We start from the raw sequence: 26,125 nt of genomic DNA on the forward strand, positions 1-26,125 counted from the left end.
TAGGCCAATCCCAGAAAACATAGGAAACTGAGATAATTATTTTTCTGAGCGGCAGCAACATTCCTTTCTTCTGTGATCGCAGCAACGCGCGACGGGTAAGCTAGGTATATATAAAATATCCCTTTGAATCATTAGCCGTTTTATCATCATTTGTTCCTGCACCCTTAGGAGGAACATACAGTGGTGCATCTTCACGCATAGGTTTTACAGTAACTGTAGTACTACTGGGTGTAGCCTCTTCCACCGGAGCATCTTCATTCTGTGCTTGAGATTGAACTACTTCCATACTTCTCTGTTTTCTAGCTAGCTAATTCTTGCTCTTTTCGTAAACGCAATGTTGCATCTCGTATTTTAACCACTCGTCTAATCATATCAGATAGGTTTGAAAAGGAAAAGTCCCTTCTGTTAATCGTTTGTAATCAGTATTTATATCAGCTGACTCTAGTTCCTGAGAAATGTTTCTATAATCAAATATTACCTCCCAAATGAATTTTTCTACAAAATAAAATTGCTCTGCACTGTTCCACTGTTGAACCATAGTTACAATGAGTGATGCAGCTTGAGATCGACGAGCCTCCTTCCTAGCAGCGGTTTTTAATTTATCTTTTTCTGCTCTAGTCAAAGTAGAACGAGTCTGTCGCACATCTTGTTTATCTTGTTCTTTGTTGTCTGAAGACAAATGCTCGTCGTCAGAAACCTCAACAGGGGCACTTGGAGTGGGAAATTTAAACAAGGGTGGGGGTCGTTCTAATAGGATGCTGTCATCCTGAGGTTTATTACGTATGGGATAAATTGGACGCCTAATAGGGTACTGGCCATTTACCTCTAATCAACGTTCCCTATCTTCTTTTTCTATTTTTTCCATCTTTACTTTATTTCTTTAATTCTAGCGCTTTTTGATATATTGTTTTTCGTTCTTTTTCTGCTATAGCTTCTGCTTTCTTCACTCTCTCTCGTACTTCTTTCTCCCACATACACACACAATCAAACATTCCTGTCTACTTTTTTTTTTTTAAATAAACACTGCTCTACATATTGAACCTTTTTAAAATCAAATGACCCATTCACAGGCCATTGTAGATCAGAAACTTTCTTCCTGTATTTGTTCCACAGTTGACTGCACATTATGGAAGAAATACCATATTTGACATACATATCTCTATTAGGTGTCCCCTCTGGGTGAGCCGGCTGACTTTTTGTTCTTCAAGCTTAATTTGGTACCACCAGAGCAGAAACACCACCTACGGAGTGTGCTGAGAAGAGGCATGCTTCAAGAATGTATGTAAAATATTACTACTAGTAGAAAAATCTCCATATTACCTGCCTTCAATCTTTGCAAAGATTAAATACCAAATTCAAACAAAAAGCCCAGGCTTAACAAATCAAGAGTGCCACTATAGCGACTGTGCCAGACAGAAGACTCCAACTCCCACCTGCTGATCTCTGGTCGACCTAATGGTCACTACAAAAGTGCACCAAAGAAAACCCCAGTTGAGACCGGCCACCACCTGGAGGGTCAAATCAGGAAAACCGTAAAATTCATGTCGGCCTGCAAAGATAAAGGTCCCCTTGTGCAGTGCGCTTCCTCAGTAAGATTCTAATCCTCCGCCAAGACCACTCCTTTGGATGGCCGCGTCTTCAATGGGGCCCCACGTGGGCGCCAACTGTAGAAATATACCTTTTATGGGGTACACTGGTGTATGGTCACCTTTGTCCACGGGTTCAAAAACCAACAAAGTAGAGATCCGCACTGGAGTAGGAATAAATAACAAGTTTATTAACCACTCATGAGTGGGACCACATCCACACAGCACTCTCAAGTGCTGGAGGAGGTAGTACACGGAAGTCACAGAACACAGGGCTTTTATACAGGTTTTCTGTAGTGCAAGCATTTGAACAGAAATAGGCAGGACAAGTTTTTGAAATAATTTTCAGCAAACAAGGGCAGATGAATAACCACTTGGTAGGCAAAGTGGGAGGGGGAGTAGGAGTTCTTATGGCAGCAGTAAATGATTGACAGACAACAGATGTACTGGCAGTTACAAACTCTCAGCGCGTGCATTGCTTTTAGCTGAGTCAGGAAGTCAACTAAAATAGATAGCACAGGCAGGAAAAGACGAGCAGCAGAGGACGGGAGAATTACGAAGGAAAGGAAATAAACACCACAGCCAAAATGGCTGCTGCTAATGCCAAATAAAATATTACACGTTTCCCACAGTATCCCTAAACACAATGTGAGTTTTGTAGATTTAAGTGCCAAGGACATGTGGTCTAATGACTGGAGTTGCCAACTTTGGTACTTGGAAACCTGGTTTGAGTCCCAGAGTCTGCTAAACATCCCGTGATTCTAGTCATATTACTTAATCTCCTTATGCCTAGGAATTGATTTTTTTTTATCTGCCCTTGTGTAATGGAACATAGTGCTCATGTAAAGCGCTATGATGCCTTTGGACTATATGAACACTGCAAAAAAAATCTGTGTCTTTGTAACTTACATTTCCCTGCTTGGATCTTCTTTAGAAGTCTTTGCTGTAGCATGTTCTGGTCACCTCAAGGCATTGGTTGCTTTAAGCGCAGTTGTTTCCATTCTGTCTCTCGTGGCTCCTACCATGGTATCCAGGTAATGTTCTAACACATTCTGGTCATAAAATTTGGGGTTATGTCATTCAGTCATTACTAGCATTGTGGCCTGTTTACGTAGACATTGTTGAATGTCCAATTTTCTAATCCTTTGTATCAACACCAGGATATTTCCTTATTTTCTAGGTAGTTTCTTGTGAGAATCTGTTCCAAATGTATTTCACTATTCTAGCAAGCTTGCTGGTGGCGCACAAAGCATGTTACACTTGTTCTCGGTTTATCAGGTCTCCGAGGCTGTCTTACTCCTATTCTGCATGTTTGTTCAAACTTAAATGCTGGCTTCTTGCTATGTTCTATCATGTTTTCATACCTCCAGTCTCAGCCAGTAATTAATCAGAAACATCACTGATGTAATTATGTTTATGTAATATCAGCGCTCCTCGGTCTTTTGTGCATTTCAAGTAATTGTATATTTTATAGAAGACAGATATCTGAGGTGCTTCACTCATTTATGTTAGTGTTTTTTCCTATTCTCTCATTACCTCACAGACTGAGACTTCTAATGTTGCTATGTTGTCGGGCCGTTTAAATGGCCAGTGTTTATTTCGTAATACTTTCCACTATAATTGTTTTGTTTGTTAGAGCCTATTTAATGTGTTTTCTCTTTTGCCCTTTATTCACTACTCTCCTGTTTTGTTTGAGCTTCCGGGAGCTGTGCCAGCGTGCTCAATTTGATGTATTTATCAGAGGACCTTTGCAGGAGCCAAGGGGGCCTACTTTGATACAAGGTTCCTTGAAGAAGTCAGGGCTATGTCTGAGACTTTGTACCACTTGGGCGTCACTGAAGTACCTTAGTTTAACCCACGGTGTGAGGCGGTGAGGCGGGGGAGGGCAGGGTAGGGGTAGCAAACACAGACATACCACAGAACGGATTAAAGTAATTACTTTCCTCTGTTCCATCGTATGGCTGCGTTTTCTACCCCCTATCCTGCCTCTCCTCCGCCCCACAGCCCGCAGCACGCCCTATGCAAGCCTCCACTCCTTGGTTCCTCAGGCATAGCGTACTTGCCTGCAGAACCGAGGACGTCCACCAATACCAGCTCCACTGGTATTCCAGCTCTGTGGAGTACCTTAAAGTTAGCGGTGGCAGCATATTCGATTGGGCACTTAAACCAGAGGTAATTTGCTGGAACGGGGCAGGTGAGGGCTAATCCTAATACAAAACTCTGTGAAAACAATCAGACTTCTGCCCATGTTCTCCTCTCGATCTGGCCACTCCCCTCCTCATTGGGTTGCTGTCACAGTTTTCACCCGCAACACTTTTTTTCAGGCTCTTCTCCCTTTTCAGGGCATGGTGAGTCCTTTATCTACATTGGGCTCTCCTTAGAGGCCTTGGTGCACCACCTCTCTCTCTCGTTGTTTTTATGCTCAATCTTTGCCAAATTAATCTTCAGACATGTAGGCTTTGCTTGATGATATTCCTCCTGTTGACGTACCCATTTATAGCGTGGCTGTCATGCTGTAGTGTCTGTTAGGCCTGCATAGTTTTTAAAGGTGTTCTAGAAAGCAGCCATTGTGGGTGGTGCCAAGCCTAGCCTTCTGTCAATCTTAATTTTTTTAGCCACCAAAGTCACTTCGCAGGTCAACTAGATATGCCACCTCTCCCCGGTCCAAGGTTTTACCTTTGGACTTCGGAACGGAGTCACATGTCCACCTTATTACAAGTTGCACTTGTTGTAAGTTCCCATAGCATTTGGACTAAGGCAGATATAATATTTGTGATGAAATAACCCATCCGGCAAACTCTAAGTCAGATCTGTTCCGCCCCCCACTCACCAATAATACCAAACACTTGAGGAACGAAGATTATCCGATACTTCCACCCATGCATCTAATACTCAAGCCCATGTATATTAAGGTGAGAGCAGAAAAATACACTGGGAGAAGGTGGGGAAAATAAGGAGAAACAGGACACAAGGTGATGGACTACTAGTCCTAGGCTCCTCTGTCTAGCTGAGAACAACTTCCAAAGAGAGTACAGGCAGCTTCAGAAAAGAAGAAAACGAAACAAGAAAGGTATTAACAACAATGGAATAAGTGCCAGTTCCCATACACACAGATCCCAACAGCCATCCACTGGGATCCGTTAAAGCGTAGCTTACCCTAGCAAAAACAAGGTGTAATCCTCATGGAATTAATAATGTAAACAAAGTTCTGTGGCCAGCTTTTCATATAGAGGAATGTCAAATCCAGCAATAATGCTGCCCCACCAAGTCTTCACGGGAAAAAAAACAGTATGGTAAAAAACCCACATTAAACGGGAAAAGGCTAATGGGATCCCTTTTTGCTTTTAAAAACCACAAAAACAAGAAAGCCATGTGAGTAGCACCAAAAACAGCTACAACGAGGTGAAGGGGATACACAAGGTATGTGTAATGGAGGGGATGAGAGGCGCGATGCTGAACCGTCTCTGTTATCACCAAATGCGCCTAACCTCCATGCGAGTACCCACAATGAGGGAAAAAAGGAGGGGAAGTACAGAAGTCCTACGAAGTTCCAGGTTTAGCCCAAAGGAAAATGCCACTGCAGAGCGCGTTATCCGGACAGCACTCCAAATGAAGGACCAACAAGAAAATGTCAGCGCGTATCCAGGGATGCTGACGGCGTAGTCTTTCCGGGGGCGAAACGCCAGAAGAGAAACAAAGCACAGAAGCACTGACGAACTCAAGTAAAATACTGAGTTCACCTCTGGTGCATATCCGCTGCGCACTCCCGCTCCAATGGGGAAGGGACACCACGGCAAGATCGCCAAAACAGAAAGAAGACAGGAGGAAAGGAAAAACAGAGCCACTCCTACACCACCTAACTAGGGGTCATAACAAGACCCTTAGTCACTTTTTTGGAAGAGAAAGTCCTTCAGCGGAGCAAGGTTGCAAGTTGGAGTCATACTCCTTTAGTGCAAACCAGTTTTCAGTGTGGCAAAAAGCTGAGTAGGACAAACCGTTTTTTCTGTTCACCTTCGGTGTGACCACTCTGGAATCAGAGGTCCTTCTGCTTTTTGAGTCGCTACAGCAAGCAACATGCCAATCACTTGACCCTTGGAGTGTAGTTCCATTCTCTGGGTGCTCTCAGGAGCCCTTGAGTCTTTGTGTGAATCCTTCTTCCAGCAGGGCTTTCTTCTTCAAATGGAGCTAACATGCCAGCTTTATCCTGTGCGCTAACTAGTGATTCGCTATATTTAACCACCCGGTCATAGCTAATTTCTTACTGGCCCTCCACCTCCTTTTGAAGCACTTCTCCTTAGCTTTTTCTCGATAATTGCCCTGGAGCCCCTGTTTCAAGATGGCAGAACCCAGCTGCCACCAACCTGGTCTGTATTTAGCTTCAAGCACTGCTCTCCTATTTAGATCAGCCCCCTTCTCTCATATGACAGACTCAAAATTGGTTATCTTCCCTACTGTTCCTGGTGCCTACCTTTCGGTAGGGAACAAACTACAAATGGTTCAGACCAGACCATCGTGAAAGGCAGGAAAACACACATCCCTTGTGCAACCGAACCGAAATCAATTTACTGAAGACTCTAAATTGTCATCACTTGTGTGAAGTGCTACACCAAATCATAAGCTCTAATCCAATATGATGGTCTGGATCACCACCATCTGAATTAGCCCACTGAGAATTCAACCGTCTAGGCGGTCTTTTTTCATGAACTAGAGCATGGTAAGTCCATGCACTACCATTCTTGCTCCCTTCATCAATTTATTTCGTTACTAGAGACGTTTTGAACATTACTGCATGTTTTCGAAGTCCTTCAAACACTTTTATCGCCTTGGGAGTGTTTAACTGTTTTCGTAATTGGCTGTCTCCCGTGGTGTCTGCTCGTCCTGAAGAAGACCCGCTATGACGCTTACCTAATTGCACACTCGTCTGGGTGAAACGTCAAAACTCTTATTGGTCTATGGCCATTAGATCTTCTGGTCCCAAGAATCAATAAGCCTACCAAGCTTGCACCTGAAACACTTTGCATACAATTGAATAGGACAGACTCCAATTTTTATTTTTAGTTGTCTCTTGTATATTGTGTATATATCTGTGTGTTATATCACTTATATATAAACTACACTCAGTCAGTTATGTCACCTTGTCACTTTATTCACTCAATTCTAGAAGTGTGGCTCAGGGGTTAGAGGCAGCAGACCCGGAAGCTGAGATCGGTCCTGGACCAGAGTTCAATTCCCCGCCTCGGCGGGTCTTGGGCTAAAAATTCCACGGGCTCGATAATTCTCGCCCCGGTGCCTCCTCGACTCACGGGTTCACACTCTGCGACTCTGGGCAATAGCTTGCTTAATCTCCACAACGGCCCCTCGCGGCGGGATGCCTGACTTTCACCTTGTGGATACCCTGCTATCTCACAGGGGAATACCAGGACGGGTTCCCTAAGCAAGCGCCGGGAAACCCACTGCGGGTAGCTGTGCGCTATATAAGCTCAACTACATTTACATTTACATTCTATGTCACTGATGTCATTTGATGATTATTGAAGTTTGACAGCCGTATATGACTATATGCTCCACAAAGAAAAAATAATAACTCTTTATGTCAAATATCGTGTGTTGTTCGTGTTCCACTCTGAAGTCTATACGGAAATTTATGATTTTTTTTTGTAGTTTGTTATATACATACCCAGGTTCTAAGGGACACAGGGTTACCCCATTGACTCTTTCTACTAGCTGTCTGTGGGGTTCTGGGGATGAATAGGAGAAGCCTCCCCTGCCACCTCCAAGTCAAAAGAGGCAGTGCTATAGTTACCCTTTGTTCTGGCAGCTCTCCCTGTTCACTTCTAGATAATTGACCCCTGCTATGTGGTCAACAGTTAATAACATTTGCTCTTCCTTGGCTTATAAACAGGGTGTTGTCTTCTGAACCAGAGTTGCTGACTCTCCCAGCCAAGGATGTATATTCTAGATCTGCAAGTGTGATGAATGGTTTTAAGCCAATTCTGGCTTGGAAATCTTAAAGTACATTTTTTCAAAGTTACTTTTACACTTAAGATTTTGACGATTAAGTAGAAAATAACTTTGAAGTGTGTTCCTACTATTTTCCCCTGAGATGGGAAATAAAGATTGTAATCCTACCTAGGACGGTTCAGGGAAAAGGCCTGCAGACTAAAATAGCTTTAGGATTTTATTTCACTGTGAGAACATGCTAACCCTAATATTTAGTATGTCCTATTTTTATATACGAGCACCCTGGCCTGTGGGCTTACAAAGCACAATTTGAGAGCGACTTATGAATAGGTACTTTTACTTGTCTTGTATTTCTACCGTGAAGTTAAACTGAAACCCAACCATGACACAGTGGTACTCCTGGCCGGCATATGTTTTTTGCCCCACATGTGGATGGTGTAAATGCACACTGTAGCACACAAGTGACATTTAAAGTCCACGCCATCGGGACATTTCCTGTGCCATCTACAGTGGTCTTTACAGGAAAGTTATATAGACAGATTGAGCGAAATTAGTTTTCCCACTATCATTTTTGGGTCTGAGCCCACGCACTGTGACATTGATTATCAGTGTCACTGGGCACAGAATCCTAATGCCAGCCAAAATAGGGTCAGCAAAAAGGCAAAAAAACTGGGGTGACCATACTATTAATTACTGTGGCTTTGGTGTGTCTTCTGAACTTCTTGGAATAGGTCTTGTTTACGGGAAACCTTTGTGAATCCAGTCTGATGTTGAATTCAGTCAATTGAGAAATAATATCTGCAGGTAACCATTAAAGGAACAAAAATATTTCCCACACATCCATTATATGCAAAAAATGGCCCTGTACAATAAAAAGAACAAAATCATGATCTACACGGGTATTACATGAGAAGCTGGCCCCTAAGTGGACTCACAAGTACGCAACGAAAATGCTCCCTGTGCCAATATTTTTGAAATAATGTTGATGATACCATAACAATGAGAAGTGACAATCAGCACCTTTGTTAAAAAAAATTATGTGAATAACAGTTGCATTGGAAAGCATTTCTTAAATCGTTGTGCCTCTATGACATTTAACGCAACTGGCACAGCTATTCCTCTGCTCTAAACTAACGCACATAATTAAGAAACAAGACATTGTGCTTTGGTATCCATGGAAACTACATCAGCAGTAATACAACCGCCTATCCAAGTAGTTGCTTTCTGTAGGATTAAGCTCTTGAACATTATTCCCTGTTGAGCCTTTTTCATTCACATGAAAAAAGATTTTATATATTACTATTGGAGGAGTTTATTTTTTATTGATGGTGTTTGGAAAGTCTTGTGACCGTTATTTTCCAAATTAATGTCGTTCTGCCATTCTCATGAGTATTTTAGGTCATATGATCATGTGCTATTTGTTTAAGTTGAAGCCTACGTAAAATCGGGCAGCATAACAATCGCCATATGTTAAAACCACAGTTGTGCGTGCCAGTGAAATGCCCTTTAAAAATAAAAAAATGACAACGGATAATGGTATTCTGTGTGTGATGCACACTAAATGCGTTTTTTACGTTTTTAGGTCTCGCACTGCGATTTGCAGGCCAAAGGCCTGCAGTCGCAGAGCGAGTCTTTTGTAATCGTTTCACGCGTTTTACTTTCAAGGAGTAGGCAGAGCGGACAAGAGGCTGTTACGCGCACGCAGCCGGCCGCAATGGGATCAGGTCGCGCGCTCACCCTCTCCTGTCTCTTCTTTCTCTCCTTGGACGCCTCATGCATACACACACACAGCCCCTGCTTTTCGCAATAGCACACACACAGACACACACACGGGCACACGAGCGCACATACACACACACACACATGCACACATACAGACACCAACTCCCCCCCCCGCCGCCGCCTCCACCCCCCAAGGGTGAGATGTCCCCCCCCTCTTTCCTCGCACTCACCTGAGAGGTCGGCGCGGGCCCCACCGAGCAGCAGGAGGCAGGCGGCGAGCAGCAGCGGCGGCTCCATGGCGCTTGGTCCGTCCGTCTGTCTGACTGCCGGCGCGTGCCCCCTTTCGGCCTCCTATACAGATGCGTGAGAGAACAAGGCCCAGTGCGCCCCTCTTACGCACTGAGCGAGCGCGCGCGTGCCCGCCCGCCACAGAAAGAGAGCACGGACAAGGACCCGGGTCTAATATCAGCTGCGCACGACCCGAGCCCGAGGACAGGGGGCAGACCAGGGCCATGGAAGTAGAAGGACAAGGGCCGCGAGCCCGCCTGCGCTCGTGTATCGCTTTGTGTGAGCACAGAGGCAGTCTACGCTGCCAGGTAACAGTGAGTATTCCCAATATTCGGCATTGCTTTGGGGGTGACCAGACACTCGTTTGTTTTACTTTTAGCGCCCACGCACGCACCACTCACGTGCTTGTTTTACCTTGTGTTCCAGAGCTCTCACCAGTCTCCTTTCATCATTCAAGCCTGTAGACAACTGAGAGCATTTATTTCTGTTTTCTCTCTTTTCGATAGTATTGGTGGAGTTTATCGCTGTAATTAGATGTTCTCTACGTTTTTTGGTAGTGAGGTCTGTTGAGCTGCTGGGTTTCCCCAGAGAATCCTCATTGATATTGTCCGGGTCTCTGCATGTGGTCAGAGAGCGCCTGGGTAATCCTCTAACCACTGTTTGACTGACAGGTCACCCTTGGAGTTCAGTCACATGATAAAATGTGCAGGAGTAGACCCTGCCAGCCTTATACGTGTAACTCTTATATGTGCCTGTGCTCATGGGGTGGGGCTGGACATACAGTGAAGCTCTAAGGCGCGCACGCGCAAGCACTGTGAGGCCCTGACCTGAATCTATTTTAGGGACTTCAGTTTTATTTAAGACTATTAGTAATGTTCTTTCTATACATTTTCCCTTCTCTCCCATTCACTCATTATCTCTCTCTCCCTTTCACTCGTAATCTCGTTTTCTGACTATATCTGTCTGTCAGCCCTCTTTCTTTCTATAGTTCACCCTCGTTCTCTCTCGCTCTCATATTTATACAACTTACTAGCTGCTCTGATTCTTCCCCCACTCTGTCCCTTCTTTTTTCTCTCCCTCAAGATTCCCCTCTTCTCTCCTCGTATGTCGGTCTCTCTCCTTCTGTCCGTCTTCTCCCCCCCCCCCCCCCCCCCCCCCCCACCACCTCTCTCGTCCTGCCCTCGGTTATGTAAGAAGCTCTCCTTCAGATTTCTAGCAAGTACACACACAAGGGCCCTTACTTAATACACGTTCCGTAGGATAAATCTGTTTCTGGCAACTCCTTGGAAACAAGAATGGCGCAGATCTTTCTATCCCTGGAGTTGAATTTGTAATTTTCAGAACCTCGCTGTCTCGAGCAGAATTCTTGAATATAATTCTTTATTTTTACTAACGTTTACCTGGCAGATAATTTATTGCGACGCTCTTAGCATTTGGAACAGTTCCAGTCTCCCAAGCTGTCCGAGGAATCCACAGAACTAAGGGGCATATTTACAAACAAGAATTTGCAATGCAATAGGTGCCCTCATTTACGTGAGTTTGAGCTATTCACATTGCAAATAACAATGCCTTTTAGTTTTGTTTTCGTTTTTAAAACTTAAATAATAGGCATTGTCATTTATAATGCCAATAGCTTAAACTCACGTAAATGCGAGACCTATTGCATTGCAAATGCTTGTTACATTTATTTTATATTCAACAGGAAATACATGGTGACTACCTATTCCTAAACCTAAAGTAACTCATGGTTACGAAGGTGTCAAAATGTGTGGAAAAATCCAAGATGCTCACTTAAAACCAGTCATCACACCATATTGTTATCGGCATTAGTAAGCACACAATCTACCACAATTATTTTTCAGTACACCAGTAGTGGTTTGGACTTGGACATCCGTGCTTTTTAGTCTTTGTCAGAAGCAGTTTCACACCTTGTACGAGGGGGGTGAGGTCGTGGGAAGTGGGCACAGTGCAGACAAGAACTGCTGGGCCCCAACCATGGTGGTTGAAGTTGTTTGATACTGGTTGTCTGGGGTCCGTCTCACTATGGCTCTGTAAACTGGGCAAAGTACAACCTTTCCTCACTTGTCTCTCGGAGTAGTGAGGGCAGGCACTTAAAGGCTTCTCAGGAATGTAGATTGGGGCAAAGTCTCGGCACTCAATGATAACGCTACTAACCCAGAAAATACCGTGTAGCCTAGTTCTTGTCTATGTAGAAAAGAAAGGGCAAATCATTAGGGGAACATGGTGGCCATCAATGGTTGCTGAGTGGTCGTGGATCTCCCGTCTCCAAATGTCGGCAGGAGCGGTGTAAGGACGAGCGCCTGTATTATTTGATATTTCCTTGAGTCTAATATATTCCAGGAATTAAGTTCAAACCCCCTCCCCTCTTACTCACAACTTTGTTGCTCCTGGGCGGTTTTGCCGTCTCTTTCCCGGCCTGTGAGTCAGCTGCTGCCGGAGTTTTTCTCCGCTCGCGTTTTATTTCTCTTTCTTTTCTCATTGCGTTGTTCTTTGCTTTGGGGGCCACCTCTTTCTCTGCCCGTGTCTCGGTGGTCGTCTCTGATGTCCTCCGTGCTTGCGGCTTGATCTTCCTGGGTCGCTTTGTTGCCCCCCCCCCCCCTCCTGGCCTGCTGGGTGGACGCTGCAGTCGAGATTGCGGCGGTGGCTCCTGGAGTTGCCGAGCTGCCTCCTCGAGGCGGGATCTGGGCAGAGGCAGCGTTGCTGCTTGTGAGGGGACGCTGGGCAGCGGCCAGGATTGGATTCCCCGGCGCTGGAAGCCCTCTTACGATTTCGGCACCTTCAAAATGGACAGACAGTGAGAGCGGGCGATAGGGGATGAAAACCTCCCACAGATGCAACCGGTAAGGAGGAAAAAGAAAGGGGCACGGGCGCTGAAAGGGAATAGTAGTGTTATCACGAGTGCTACTACTAGTAAGGTTGGGGATATTAACCCTGGGGCTTCCACTCCATCACAGGCAGAGTCCTTTAGAAGCCCTAGAAATTTCAGAAACCAACGGTGGGGGTGTAGTGTAGTTCCTATATTCCCAATAGGCTCTGCGCATTGGAATAATATATCCTGTAGTTTAGACGTAGGACTGAGGTCAACTAGGTCTCTACCGAATATATTAAACTTAATTGTGAGTGCCAGCTAGCTCAGGGGTCACTAGAAACTTTCTCGAATTCACAAGAAGGGATTAGTTTCTGACAACCGCATAAACATGACAACTTTGTTTCCCAAGAATAAGAAATCAATCTCTAGAGTCGCGGAAACAATAGATAGCTATTTTACTCAGTCAATCGTGCATGCTTCGTATCACCAGAGGTGCTGAGAAAATAGAGAGACGGGCGTTTTCAATAAAAAGTATTTATTGAACAGTCTTCTTTCTCAAGCATAAGAAATGCACTGCTACAATCGTAATACTGGTTATAAAGTACAAGGCATATAATACGAGAAGTATTATAAAGTAGTACTGTAAAAGCATGGTATGGTTTCTAAGCCATATAAAATAACATATAATACATGGAATACATACAGTGATAAATAATGACTAAAAGTACTCAACTGGTGCTTCTAAAATACGCCTACCCCGGTGTACCTAATCTAAGTCTAGTTCAAGGGAAGAAGTAAGTGAGGTGTAGCTTAAGTTTTAGTATCTCTTGCCAAGAATCTATTCCAAGAACTCTCTAAAGGTCTAATCAGCTCCGTACCTTGGTTTTAGAATGGAGGTCTTGTATCTCTCTCTCTCAGGACTCGATTTCCCAGCAACCCGCAAGGGTAGCCTGAAAACTCTGGAGCTGGATCTCTCGGCAGGAGAAAAAGCATCTCTCAGTGCGTCAGCTGGAGGGTCGGCTTCCTTCGGCACTTGCTGCTTCAGGGCGTTGGGCAAGTAGTTAGTCGATCTGCTCCAAACCACCGTGTGTTTTTCTGGGCAAATGTAGGCATATTTATACCTAGAAGGTGCCAAGTTTGACGTATGATTGGACATAATAACGTCATCAAAGACTCAGTTCTTTGAAAACTCCATGATTTCCTAGATCTTCGCTGGAGGCTCCCGATGGCAGCGGGCGCCTTCCCTGCAGCAACGCCTCACTCAAGGCAGGCCGCGACGGGAACCATGATCAGGTTGCACTACTGCCCACGCTGATATAGGCCGCAGTCCTGGCCTCGCGTTAATCCGGCCCGGCAGTCCCGCGGCTCGGAGCTGCGACAGCCGTCCACTTAACACCGGGTAGAGGAATCGCCGATCAGGATGTACCCCTCGGTTGCAGAGGCCCCCAGACCCCCGCAATCCCGGTCCGAGCACCCTACTGAAGGATCAATTATAGGATTCCAGCGCTGGCCCGTCGGGAGTCGAAGGAGCTCACGTCCTGTCGGCCATGCTGCTTTGCCACACCCCCACAAAGCTCTGTTTTTAATATAAAATCAGGGCCATCGGTGGGCATATCACTGAAAATACAATATTTGAAAGAAATAGTATTGTCTACGGTTGCTTGTGGAAGACAATTTCTATGGACTGGAATCTAGAGAAAGCTAAAGTGATTCTGGTATTTTACTGACCTCTGGTCGTTTTCCATCAAGAAAGTTAGATAGAGGCAGTTGCCAGAAAAGTTTAAAAAAAGAAAGTCCCTCAGCAGAAAGCAATTCTCGTATTTTACTGACCTCTACCAGTCGTTTTCTATCAAGACAGTTAAATAGAGGCAGTTGAACAGAAAAAAGTCCCTATGCGGATGCAGACAAGTCCTAGGGCTGATCTCCAGAGCCCACAAAGTACATCCTGTCTTTTTATGTGTACCTTCTATAATTTCGAGTATCAATTCAATTCCTTTATTCAGTTTTCATGAAAATACAAAAACCATAAAAGTACATTTAGTTAAAAAGTTTTAAAAAGTTAAATTTCATTATCTATTTACAATAAAAATATGAAGTGCATTAATACATAAAACATGAAAATGCCAAAGTTAAGGATCAGTATTCAAAGGCAGCTCATACCTCATTAAAACATAAAGGATAAATGGAGAGAAACATGATCTCATTCAGAGTGTACAACAACAATCTCTACTCTAGATTTTTTCTATGTCTAATACAGAGCTTCAGAAATTCAGCAATATTTTTTGTGAAACACTCTGCGTCCAAAAATTGCAGGGCAAGAAATGCTGGGCGACATTGTCTCATGCCAAGAATTCTTAAAATAGGTATTACCCAGCTTCTCCTCAATTCTTTATAAAATTTGCAGAACAACACCACGTGCATTGATGACTGCGCAGATACATCATCACAGTGGCAGATTGACAACGTTTTGGCCCAGTCATTCATTTTAGGGAAGGTTATCAAATGGTGGAATATATTCAGCCTAAACCGTGTCAGAACAAACCTATCAAATCCACTCAAATTATACGTTCGATAGGGTTGTATAGTTAAGGTGGTCTGAATCATTAGGTTATGTTGGGTTGAACATTTATTTACTTCCACCAGTAGTCTAAGCCCTTCCAGATGGCTCATGCACTGTTTTTTAAGCAGTTTCCTAGGAATCTGTGCTTATTATTATTATGGATTATAATAGTACTTTGAGAGACCCAGATCGATTGGCCATAAAAATGTGGAGAACTAGTTGTACTTTTATTATGTCAGTGATGTACGGAATGCCCAGTTCTACGTGACAGTTATGTGTCGAGGTACTAAGTGGAACAGCCAACAAATACCTCAAAGGCATTTTCAACTTTCTGTAAAACGTCAACCCCTCCATAGCCCCAGATTCCAGCCCCATATATTGCTGTGCTAATGCATTTGGCTTGGTATATCTGGAGAATCTCCAACAGTAGCCTATAGCCTAGCCTCTGTGAAAAATTAACTAATGACGTATTGGTCCTCATAAAGAGGAGTTTCCTAGCATTCATTGCTTGCCTCCATGAACCCTTATCATCAATTAAAAAAACCAAATACGGTATGTGTTAGTGGATTCTAATTTTACTTTTTCTATAAAAATATCCTTTTGTTTCTTCTTTCCTGTCCCACAACTCATTACATTAGGTCTAAATTGGCCATAAAAATGTGATATCTATTAAAGGCGCGTTGTAATTCTAGGGGAGTTCGAGCTAAAATCACGGCATCGTCCGCATAGAGTAGGGCGGGTATTGGACGCTTCTGCTGCAGTGGTATGTCCTGACACCCCTCTAACATGGCCTGTTCCAGGCCATTTGTATAGAGTGTAAAAAGGAAGAGTGCCAGGACACAACCCTGCCTAACCCCCCTCTCTACTCTGAACGGTGCCGTGAGCTCCCCGGCAGCACCAAACCTCACCCTGGCCGTACAATTCTCTTAGGAATTTAACTACGGAGATCTCCACACCCATCATTTCCAAGGTACACCAAAGTTTAGCGTGAGTTACACAATCGAATGCGGCGGTCAGGTCTACGTACGCCATATATAACTTCCCCCCCTTTGCGTTCACATATTTCCCTTTTTTTACATATAAAGGAACCAGGTTAAGGCCTTGCTCCATGGTGCCCAGTCCCTCCCTGAACCCAAATTGGAGATCAGACAGTATTTTGTTGTCATCCACCCATTGCTGTAGCCGGTTAAGGATGATACGGCCTGCTACTTTACCTAGAGAATCTAGTAAAGATATAGGACGTTAGCAGGCCGGATTCTGTCGATCTCCTTTCTTGAATATCGGGACCAGGAATGAGCCCGACTATACACGTGGCTTCTAACACTCTTGTCAATAATGGGGTCCATAGGACCATAATATATTTAAAAAGATCAACAGGAACCCCGTCGGGACCTGGTGCCTTTCCTCCTTTACTGGCCTTTAAAGCCTGCTCAACGTCCATTAAGGTAATATCAAGGGCAATAGAAAAACTGTCAAGGTTAGGATGGCCGGTTATCTTGGTGTTATCTTCACTCACAACATTCACATCAATATTTAGACAAAAAAAATTAGAGAAATTTTCTACCCAATGATTTTCATCGACAGAAATTTCAATTGTTGGCCCTTCCCTGACTTCTGAAAGCAAGAGAGCTTTAACAACCCTCCAAAAGGCAGTGCTGTCCTTATCCCTACAGCTTTTATGTAGTTCTTCCCAGGTTTCCTTTCTTATTTCAGCTTTTCTAAATTTTATGGCCTGGTTATATACTTTTCTGAGCCCAAATTTCGTTTTTGTCCCTCTCTTCTTTGTGTAGGGCAGTTTTTAGCTCTGAATATGCCTTGGTACAGGTGTTGTTAAACCAACCTTTAATCTTACTTTTTCTTTGTACTTTTTGCTGGACACTCAAAGATTTATTTATCACATTCGTGATTTCCTTAAAATTACTTAGGATCTCTTTATGTGAAGTTGAGGGTCCAAACATTTTAATATAGAGTCTAGGGAGTTCGTTACTACCACTTGTGTAATTATTTGTGGGTCAACTTTATCCCATTTAAAGGAATACCCATTTATTTTATCGATGGTCAAATTTTTGTGGCCAAACTTTCTCACCGACTTACTTATGCCGGAGTTGGATGGGCATAATATTGAAATGCTGTTTGGGAAATGATCACTAACGGCATTATCATGGGTACTAAAATTCAACAAACGGGACGCAACCCGACTTGAAACAAAAATAAAATCTATAATAGTGTTAGCTCCTCTGCCATTAAAAGTTTGTGTAAGAGGAATTGGGGGTGAAGTCACTTCATGGCAAAACTCAATTCCAATAAGAATAATGTCTCATTTAGGCATTCCCCGCATGTTGTGTGAGGAAAATGGGTTACATTTAAGCTGTTCTCATCTGTTAAACCACATGTTAAATTACCGTTTTGACCACTTGGCGTTAAATTAAAGTCACCCACCCATATAACAAAATCATTTTGGGGGCACTTTTTCTGGATTTCTGGGAGGGCAAAGCGAATTTCTTTTAAAGTTGTAATCAACTGTTCCTTGTGCATGTTGTTATAGAAATTGACCAGTACAAACTTTTCTTGCATATTCGCATTAAAGGTTATGATTTGAAAGTTAAGTACTGACTTAAACAAAGGTATTTGGTTAATCCCCAAAAGATTCGAAATATAAATTATCAAACCTCCTTTAGTCCTTCCAGAGGTAGAGGGAATTGCAGGCGTAAAGTAGGTCTTGTACCCTTCGAAGTGTCAGGGCAGGACTTGGTGGTTGGAAGTTTTCTTTTGCCCATTATTAATTTGTAGTATTGTGACGCCTATTCTATATGTATGTATGGCAACCTTTCCAACAGGAATGAACTTAAAAGAAAGCCTGTGTTCTTTTAACAAACACAGAACCTCAAACAAGTACTCCCTTTAGTCACCTGACCAGTTCGTAAGCAAACCATCGACGATAATTTTCAAGAATGATGCAGAAATGTAAACACACATACCATGTCCTTACTAAAGTTCTGGATTCCCTCAGTCCATCTGTCCGTCAATGAGCCAAGAGAATGGGCCAGCCCAGCCTCATCCGGACACAGACGGGCAAGGACGGGGCTGCCCTTGGCATTCATTAGTTAGTCCTGGTAATGGCAATAACCTTGACAGACATGTCGACATAATCATTTCATATAATTTCTTCATGATAGCTGTTTAGTTTTTTTGTTATAGGGATAATCTGCAATATAAAAAGACAACTTATTGAGCCGGCCATCACTAACGATCAGACTCCACTCGGTGACAAATCAGTCTAACAGCTCCAGTGTGACTGGAGTGATGTGGATTGTTGCATGCTAAATGCAGCCCTCAGTTACCCTTACTCGTTCCATCAGTACATCCGGAAAATCATGCTGTGAAATACGCATTCCACACTGTCTTTTTATGTGCACCTTCCATAATTTCGAGTAAAATATATTGGAGCTTTCAGTGTATTCCTAGCTCTTGCCACAGTGTTAAGAAAATGTGGTTCTACAATTGATTTGTCTGACTTTAGATGCTGACTTAAGTCTAGCTAATGACTACTAGATCGTGGCATACCAAACAGGATGTATTGTGAGGCAACAACTGGTATAATGGTAAATCACCCGGATGAGCACATAGGTACAGTTTGTGGTTCGGTGGTAACAATGTACAGCCTTACTGTAAGCCATGTTCTAGTGAGTTCTACTTATTGGCCTGCCACCACTCCCAACCTCACCTTCGCCCAAGTGTCTGCACGAAGCACAGAAGTTTTAGTAAATCAGAAATTATTCCCAGTTTATTTGCTTTCTCCCCGGGATACCTCTGCATACGTTCACAAAGTTAGTTAACAGATGTCTATCCTCCTTCTTGACCTTTGTGATTGAATTTAAAAGCAAACAAAACTAAGTCTAGTTGGCCAGAGGAAGTACTATTTCTCCTCACCCCATTTGTAAATTGCCAACATCTCACATGGACTGATAATTATAAACTGGTAAGCTGAAACAAACACATGCTCCTTGAGATGCTTTAGTATCTTTAAAAAGTTAAAGTAATGAAGAACAGCCATTTCAAGCAAACCACTTCACTAGCGCAATGAACTCTTCCACAGTGTACTGTCAACCTATTATGGCCAGATACTACCCTGATCACGAATATCCTCATCCCTGCTTTTTCTAACAGGTTATGTGCATTTAAGTCCAAGTCTCCTGAACAGAATATGCTGTCCTGGATTTCTAATTGTATAATGTTTATAAACTGACTTGTCTCACGTATGGTAAATGCATATGATCCATATTCTAATGCAAGGGTTCCCTACAAATCAACTGCTGCGTTCAGAGTTCCCTGTGCTCTTTTACTTCATGCAATCAATAACTTATGCGCAGTTGAATAATCATAAAAACAGTACATTAAATATGTGCACAAATTAACTACTCCATTGTGTCAGTCCATCAGTTTAGGCAGAATGACGGACGGTAAATAGTTGTTCCACGTCATCGGAATAACTTTTCAGTGTTAAACCTTTACATAAAAGAAACCGTTATATCGGTCATGTTGAAATATAAATGTCATTATGCAGGTTGCATCGTGGTGCTCATAAAATGTTATACTGTTCTAAATAGCATTTGGATTAGAACAATTTTTTGGACAGTTATCTCACTTCCATATGTGAAAAATCGCCCGTTTGGTGGATTTTCAACATTTGTAAGTTTTGTGAGTGGTGGGAACAAGGATGGAGCTGGGGAGAATGAGTGCTGTGACAATTAGCGAGTGTAGTAAATCTCCATAAAGGTGTACCTTAGTATCTACAAAGATTCCCAGTAGTTCTTTACTCCTGAGGTGCCTGATTAACTTTAGCGCTAACAAATTCTGATGCCAGAATGTAAACTGAACTTGAAGAATTATGATCATTTTCCATATTTTCTGGAGGTGTTGAGTCAGACTTTTCTCCACATGGTAAAATATTTGACACATAAACATTTTCGGTGGATTTGCAGCTTTGCCGTAGCCACAAGACATTGAATTTTCAGGTTGTTAGGCATTCAAACCTATTATTTATGTAAACATTCATGCATAGCCTTTGGGATTATGATTTTCCCCAAAAAGGAGTGACTGAAGCAAATTAATAGATGTAAGCATACGGTGTAAAGTCTACTGAAGAAAAGGATATCATTAAATGGCATGCACATTATTGTAAAAAATGCCCTGTTGGAGCAACCAGGGCATGCGTCGGGGTTTTGCTCTCCAGTGCACTGAAGCATTACAGAAGAAGCTGCAGATGCTTGCATGTCCGCCTTCGGTGAAAAGGATTGCACCAATGCTAAATATGCACCTGTGGAATATTGAGGGCTTTCCCTCATTTAAATGGGGACATGGCCCTAATGCAAATGAGAGAAGCCTTTGGCTCTGCACCATCTTGCACACGCTGATGCAGAGGCAATCAACAAATGCACTGGTTTTGCGCCACTTGAAAGTGGTGTACAATGAGTGCGCCCGAGAGGTTTTCCCTCCAGGAAAAGCCAAGGGTGTTCTAGGAACCCACAGGAATCACCCTGCAGGCTGGTGTACTGCACTTGCCTGCACAGGGATAATTTTCCAAAGCATAAAACAGTCTGGTGGAAGATAGAGCCGGGATTTCAAACTTTCAAGCTGTGCCCTATTTTAGGTAGAAGCCTATACGACAGCACAGCTGTCTGGTTTGGTAACAACATCTTGGGGACATTCGGAAAGCTTTCCTGGGAATGTATTCCACCCATTGCTTACCATTTGCTTTGGGGTTTGTAACTCACATTTGCTTGCTTTCTATTTGCTGGCTCTATTGGTTTTAGACTGTCCAGCTTGGCTTTGTCCCTTTAGTTGCCTAAACCCTATTTATTGTATTCTTCCACCAGTGGTCGATTTCTGTAAACAGGCCTTTAAATCTTTTTCTCATCTTGTCACATTTGCTGTGCAATCAAAAGAAAGAGGTCAAATATCAGGCTCTGTCTTATAGGGAGGTTGGAGATTACTTTTCTTTGTGAGACTTTCAAGTGAGAGGATTTATGTGACAATCATGCTGGCTACTGGCAGCCTGCTTGAGTTAAGCTGTACAGTGTTCTTTTTTTCTAGCACACAACAAAATTTAAGTATCTGTAAATAAACTGTTCAAACATTTCAGAATAGATCAGAATTAGAAAACCGCAAACAAAGCACATTTTTAGGTAATTCTGAAGTGTGGTAGAAACAAATATTTTAATACAGTCAAAACAAATTAACACTCTTGGTGATGATATTTCCACACATTATCATTTGTGCACTGTTTACTTTTATCAGTAAAATTGCATGTCTGTGCAAATGTAATGGTAATTTGAATTGAAGATGTGTTGTTAGTAACGGCAGTGTGCTACCACACCATGCATACTCCACTCTATGCCACACTGCACTCTGTCACCCATGCCAGTGCACTTTATTCCACTCTGCACCACTGCACTCTGTCACTGCTCTGCACCACTCTACTCCACTGCGCTCTATGCCACTGCACTCTACCCTGCACCGCTCCACTCTATCCTGCACAACTCCACTCTATCCTGCACAGCTCCACTTTACAGTGCACAGCTCCACTCTGTGCCACTTCACTCTACTCTGAAACAATCTACCCTACTCCACTGCACTTTACTCCACTCTGCACAACTGCACTCTACACCACAGCACCTTATGCTGTGCAACTCTGTACCATTCGACTCGACACCACTGTACTCTACGCCACTCTAAACCACTGTACTCTACGCCAATGCCCTCAAAACCACTTTACTCAAAACCAATGCACTCTTTGCCACTGCACTCTTCACCACTACACTAAATTACCTCACTCTACTCTGCAACACTCTACACTAGAAGTATGCTATGCTCTTCTACACTATTGCGTTCTACATCAATGCACTCTATGCCCCTCTATTCTACTCTGCACCACTGAAATCTACGCCACTGCAAGACTGCACTCTCTGCCACTGATCTCGGCGCCACGCTACGGTGCACCACTGCATTCTATGCCACTGCACACTACACCACACTACACCATTGTGTTCTGTCACTGCACCCTAAACTAATCTATTCTACTCTACACTACTCTACCTAACTGCTCTCTGCACCTATGCACTCTACCCTGCACCACTCAACTCTCAGCCACTTTGTCAGTGTACTCAACGCCACTACACTCTACGCCACTACACTCTGCATCTCTCCTTGACACTCTAATCTATTCTGCACCATTCTACACTATGCTACTGCACTGCACACCACTCTAGTCTATGCCACACATTTGCACGCTACCTTGTACCACTCCACACCCCTTCACTCTACTCTGAACAATCTACTCTGTGCCCCTGCACTCTGCGCCACCACACTCTACACCAGTGCACTCTACACCACAGCACTCTACGCCAACCTACTCTGCAGCAGTATACTGTACGTAACTTCCCTCTAGGCCACTCAAGTCCACTCTGTGACATTCCACTCTACGACACTCCACTCTATGACACTCTACTTCCTCTGTGTACCGCCACTCTACAACACTCTACTCCACTGTGTGCCACTCTACAACACTATTCCACCTTAGGACGCTCTACGCAACTCCCTCTATGGCTCTCCATGCCATTTAACTCCACTCTATTCTATATACACTACTCTACACCACGACACTCTATGCCGTTCCACTCTATGCCACTTGACTCTACAACACTCTACTCTGCAATTTCACTCCTATACTACTCACTTCATGCCACTCCATTGAACAGGAATCTACTTCACTCTATACCATTCTACTCTGTAACACTCTACATCACTCTACGCAACACCCTCTATGCCACTCCATGACCCTCTCTCACTCCACTCTCCGCCATTCCACTCTACACCACTCTACTCCCTCTGCGACACTCCACAACACTCTACACCACTCCATGCCACTTCATAATACTCCACTCTACTCCACTTTACAACATTCAACCCTGCGCCACTCTCCTTTACCCCACTAACTTTTAGCTATACAGAACAGCATCCACACTTGTGTATAGCATTGCTAAAACATATTGGCAGAGCCAATAGCTCTTGCGTGGGCGAGACCTATTGGCTTTGCCAATGCTTGTTCATTGATGTACTCTTCTCAGCACAGGGGCAAACTGTCAGTGTGTGTGCCTCAGCTGAGGAGAAGCCCATTTAATTATTTAGGTTTTACTGCCCTGGTTTGCGCCAGGAGCACCCAGTTAAGGGGGCGTTGTGGGCCAAACAAAGGCAATACTGCCTATATGTAACTGGCCCTGCGGTGTAGCGAACTTGCTTTAGGGTTTCTAGGTTTTTTCTGACATTTCAGGTCTACCTGGCATTAAGGTCATTTGTTCACGTTGTCTTTTGCATGTCATTAAGTTGTTGCACTTTTGTAGTTACTCTTCACACACATAAGGGACTGTTCTAGAATGCTAAATTGGGCCATTGGGTAAAGCTTTGGCGGCATCATTTGAGATAATTATACATATTCTGATTAGGAAAACATCTTTATGGTGTACTTTTTCTAAAGGATATTACATATTTTGCCTATTTTTTTAACTAACAGCCAGTAAGCAATTTTAAGCTAAATGTAACTGAGTCACAAACAAAAAACAACGCAGGCATGGACATCATTTAGGGGAGTCAGCTGCGACCCCTGGCTTGCCTCCTGCGACTCCCAGCACAGTCACTGCGACCCCCTGACCTCAAGACAGTAGCTAGCTTGGAAAATAATAATTTATTGTTCCAAGTGGTGTGAATCGTCTGTGTGCCTCCCGCTGCCCCTGAGCTTTTGGAGAGGGCAAGAAAGAAATACGGGGGAGAGAAGGAGAGAGAAAAAGAGACAGGAGGTAAAGGTAAAAGGCTTTGAGGCGAAATAAGGGTGAAATAGCAAAAGGAAAAGACACTACAGAGAGCGGCGAGGGACCAGGAGACAAACACAGGAAGATGTGTGTTTGAGAGCGACAAAGAGGGATGAAAGGCACACCAATAACATTGCAACATAGATCAGTGAAAAAATGAGGATAAGGGAGTAAGGAGAGGAGGGAAAAGGTGAAATAGATCGGAAAAAGAGACATAACAGGTGTGAAAGGAAATCATTGAGAGAGGGGGAAACATGTATTGTAAAGAGTTCAGTGAGAGAGACAGTAAAGAGACAGGATGGGTGAACAAGAGTCAACAGCTGAGAAAGACGTGACAGATAATAGAAAAGTTAGACAGATCTCGAACAGCTGAGGGGAGAGTGACAATGTGTCAAAAGTCATAGGACATCACTGCCTGTGATGTAAATGAGGTCAAAACATGTAATGTCACTTCCGCTACCCCAGGCATTTTGGCGAATCAACACTCATGGCCGCAGGTCCAATAATGTTCCACTTAGAAGGCGTTATCGTGCTTGTAAACAGTTTTTCCTTGCGGTAAACATTTTTTCCTTGTTTCACAGGAGCTCAACTGCCGTGGCCCATGGATGTTTCTGCTACGCTCTCGTCCGGTCCATCCCGCTCACAGTCTACATTATTTTGGTCACCTCTTTGCGATACCATTTGTTCATATGGAGCGTTTTTTCTCCAAAGCTCCTGTATGAGGGAATCCAGGCGTTCATCACAGCAGCAATCTGTATATTTTTCACAGCCATGGACAAGGATAAGTCTCGGAGCACACAGGAATAACGGATCAGCGCTCGATCTGGAATCGAAATGACATTCATACTGCTGGATCATGTGCAGCACAGTCAGTGTGCATAATGGAAAACAATTTGTAAATGGCAGATTAATATTGTAAATCCTGTTCTTTCATGCATTTTATATTTCGGGATCTGTTACTCTTTGTATTTAGTTTTACATTGTCTCATTATTTTTCTCTCATGGTATATTCTGCTGTGGCAAGTTGTACTATCTGTATAATAATCCCAGTGGTTCGTTCTTAGAGGTCATGCTGCTAATTTGTGCATTGCATACATTCACCATGCCTTTATTTTATTTTGGTGATGATGTAATTTAAGAAGCAACATTTGAATGTTCAAGAAAATGACAATTTTGTATTTGAAAACATCCACAGGATTTTAAACTCAGGCACTAGCCATGTGGGACTTGTAGACTTAGCTCAGAGGTGCTTCTTCAAGTTCCCCTTCTCAGCAGCGTATTCCATAGATTTCTCATAGTTATTCTAAATTATAGTTTCTTTGCGTTTCATATTTGTTTGTGCCCTTTCAGTTGATTCAGTCTATGCACCAATACGGAATCTTGCAGTGCATCGACCCCTAGGCTGTTGCAGTGGTAATTTGTAAACTATGAAGTCCAGGTGCTCAAATGTTTGTTGGAGGCCACACCCACTTCTGCCGGCTCCACCCACTTACTCCATTGGCCCCATCCACATCGTCAACTGGCAGTGCTGAAAGTCAGATGTAATATCCGATGTGAATTTCAACAAGGGAGCCTTCCGACTCTGATGCAAATAAGTAAATAACATCTGTGCCTAAACAATTCACTTCATATAGTGTTATATGACTCGATTAAATATCAGAACCATAATACGTGATAACTTGTTTTTATAGTGCTTGCTAACTGTGGACGTTGTCACTTTAAAGCATTGTGAATACTAAGTGTTACTATTCAGTGGATCAACTTCAGAAGGATGAATGTCTAGGTGTGAAGCTTGCAGATTACACACACACATATATGCACCCATCACAGCAGGTAGAGCATATCTCTCTGAGCTATCTTCACACAGAAAGGTTGTGGGTCACAGTTCAGTCGTGTAAGTTATGCTTGACTTGTTAAACACAGTGTCACAGTGTGACATACATTCCATTAACGTGATGATGTAGGAAAGAGACGAGATGAAGGAGGTGTGCATTTAGAAAGAAAAAGTAGCAGACTCAGAGGCAACTCTGTAGACTATGGGAATTTTTAACAAATTAACACACAAAAAAGGAAATATGTGAGTGAGATAGTAGGAGAGGGAATGCTGAAAGATCGCACGTTTTGAGAAAAATGACAAGGCAAATGCAAGCTAAGGAGTAAGATAAAGTGATGATACCTTCGGCACACACACTCCTTCCTGGGCCCAAGCGCACCACTACCCCAGAGCAGACAGTCTGTGATATGGTCCCACCATCCCACTAGCTGTGTGGATGGCAGGGCTCGATGCTTACCTTGTGGGACCACCCCAGGGAGG

General features: G+C 43.3%; 1 protein-coding gene across 1 annotated transcript in view; it reads left to right on the forward strand.

Annotated features, from left to right (window-relative positions):
- Window positions 1–25,479, forward strand: part of PIGG (phosphatidylinositol glycan anchor biosynthesis class G (EMM blood group)) — an 809,046-nt gene extending 783,567 nt beyond the window's left edge. Inside the window, exon 13 of the mRNA XM_078676334.1 lies at window positions 24,393–25,479. Coding sequence (XP_078532460.1) covers window positions 24,393–24,618 — 226 coding nt within the window. The 3' untranslated portion in view covers window positions 24,619–25,479. The remainder of the gene's footprint in view (window positions 1–24,392) is intronic.
- The last annotated feature ends 646 nt before the right edge of the window (window positions 25,480–26,125 follow it).

This window comes from Lissotriton helveticus, chromosome 2_1 (assembly GCF_964261635.1).
Source record: "Lissotriton helveticus chromosome 2_1, aLisHel1.1, whole genome shotgun sequence".
In the NCBI taxonomy this organism is placed as follows: Eukaryota; Metazoa; Chordata; class Amphibia; order Caudata; family Salamandridae; genus Lissotriton; species Lissotriton helveticus.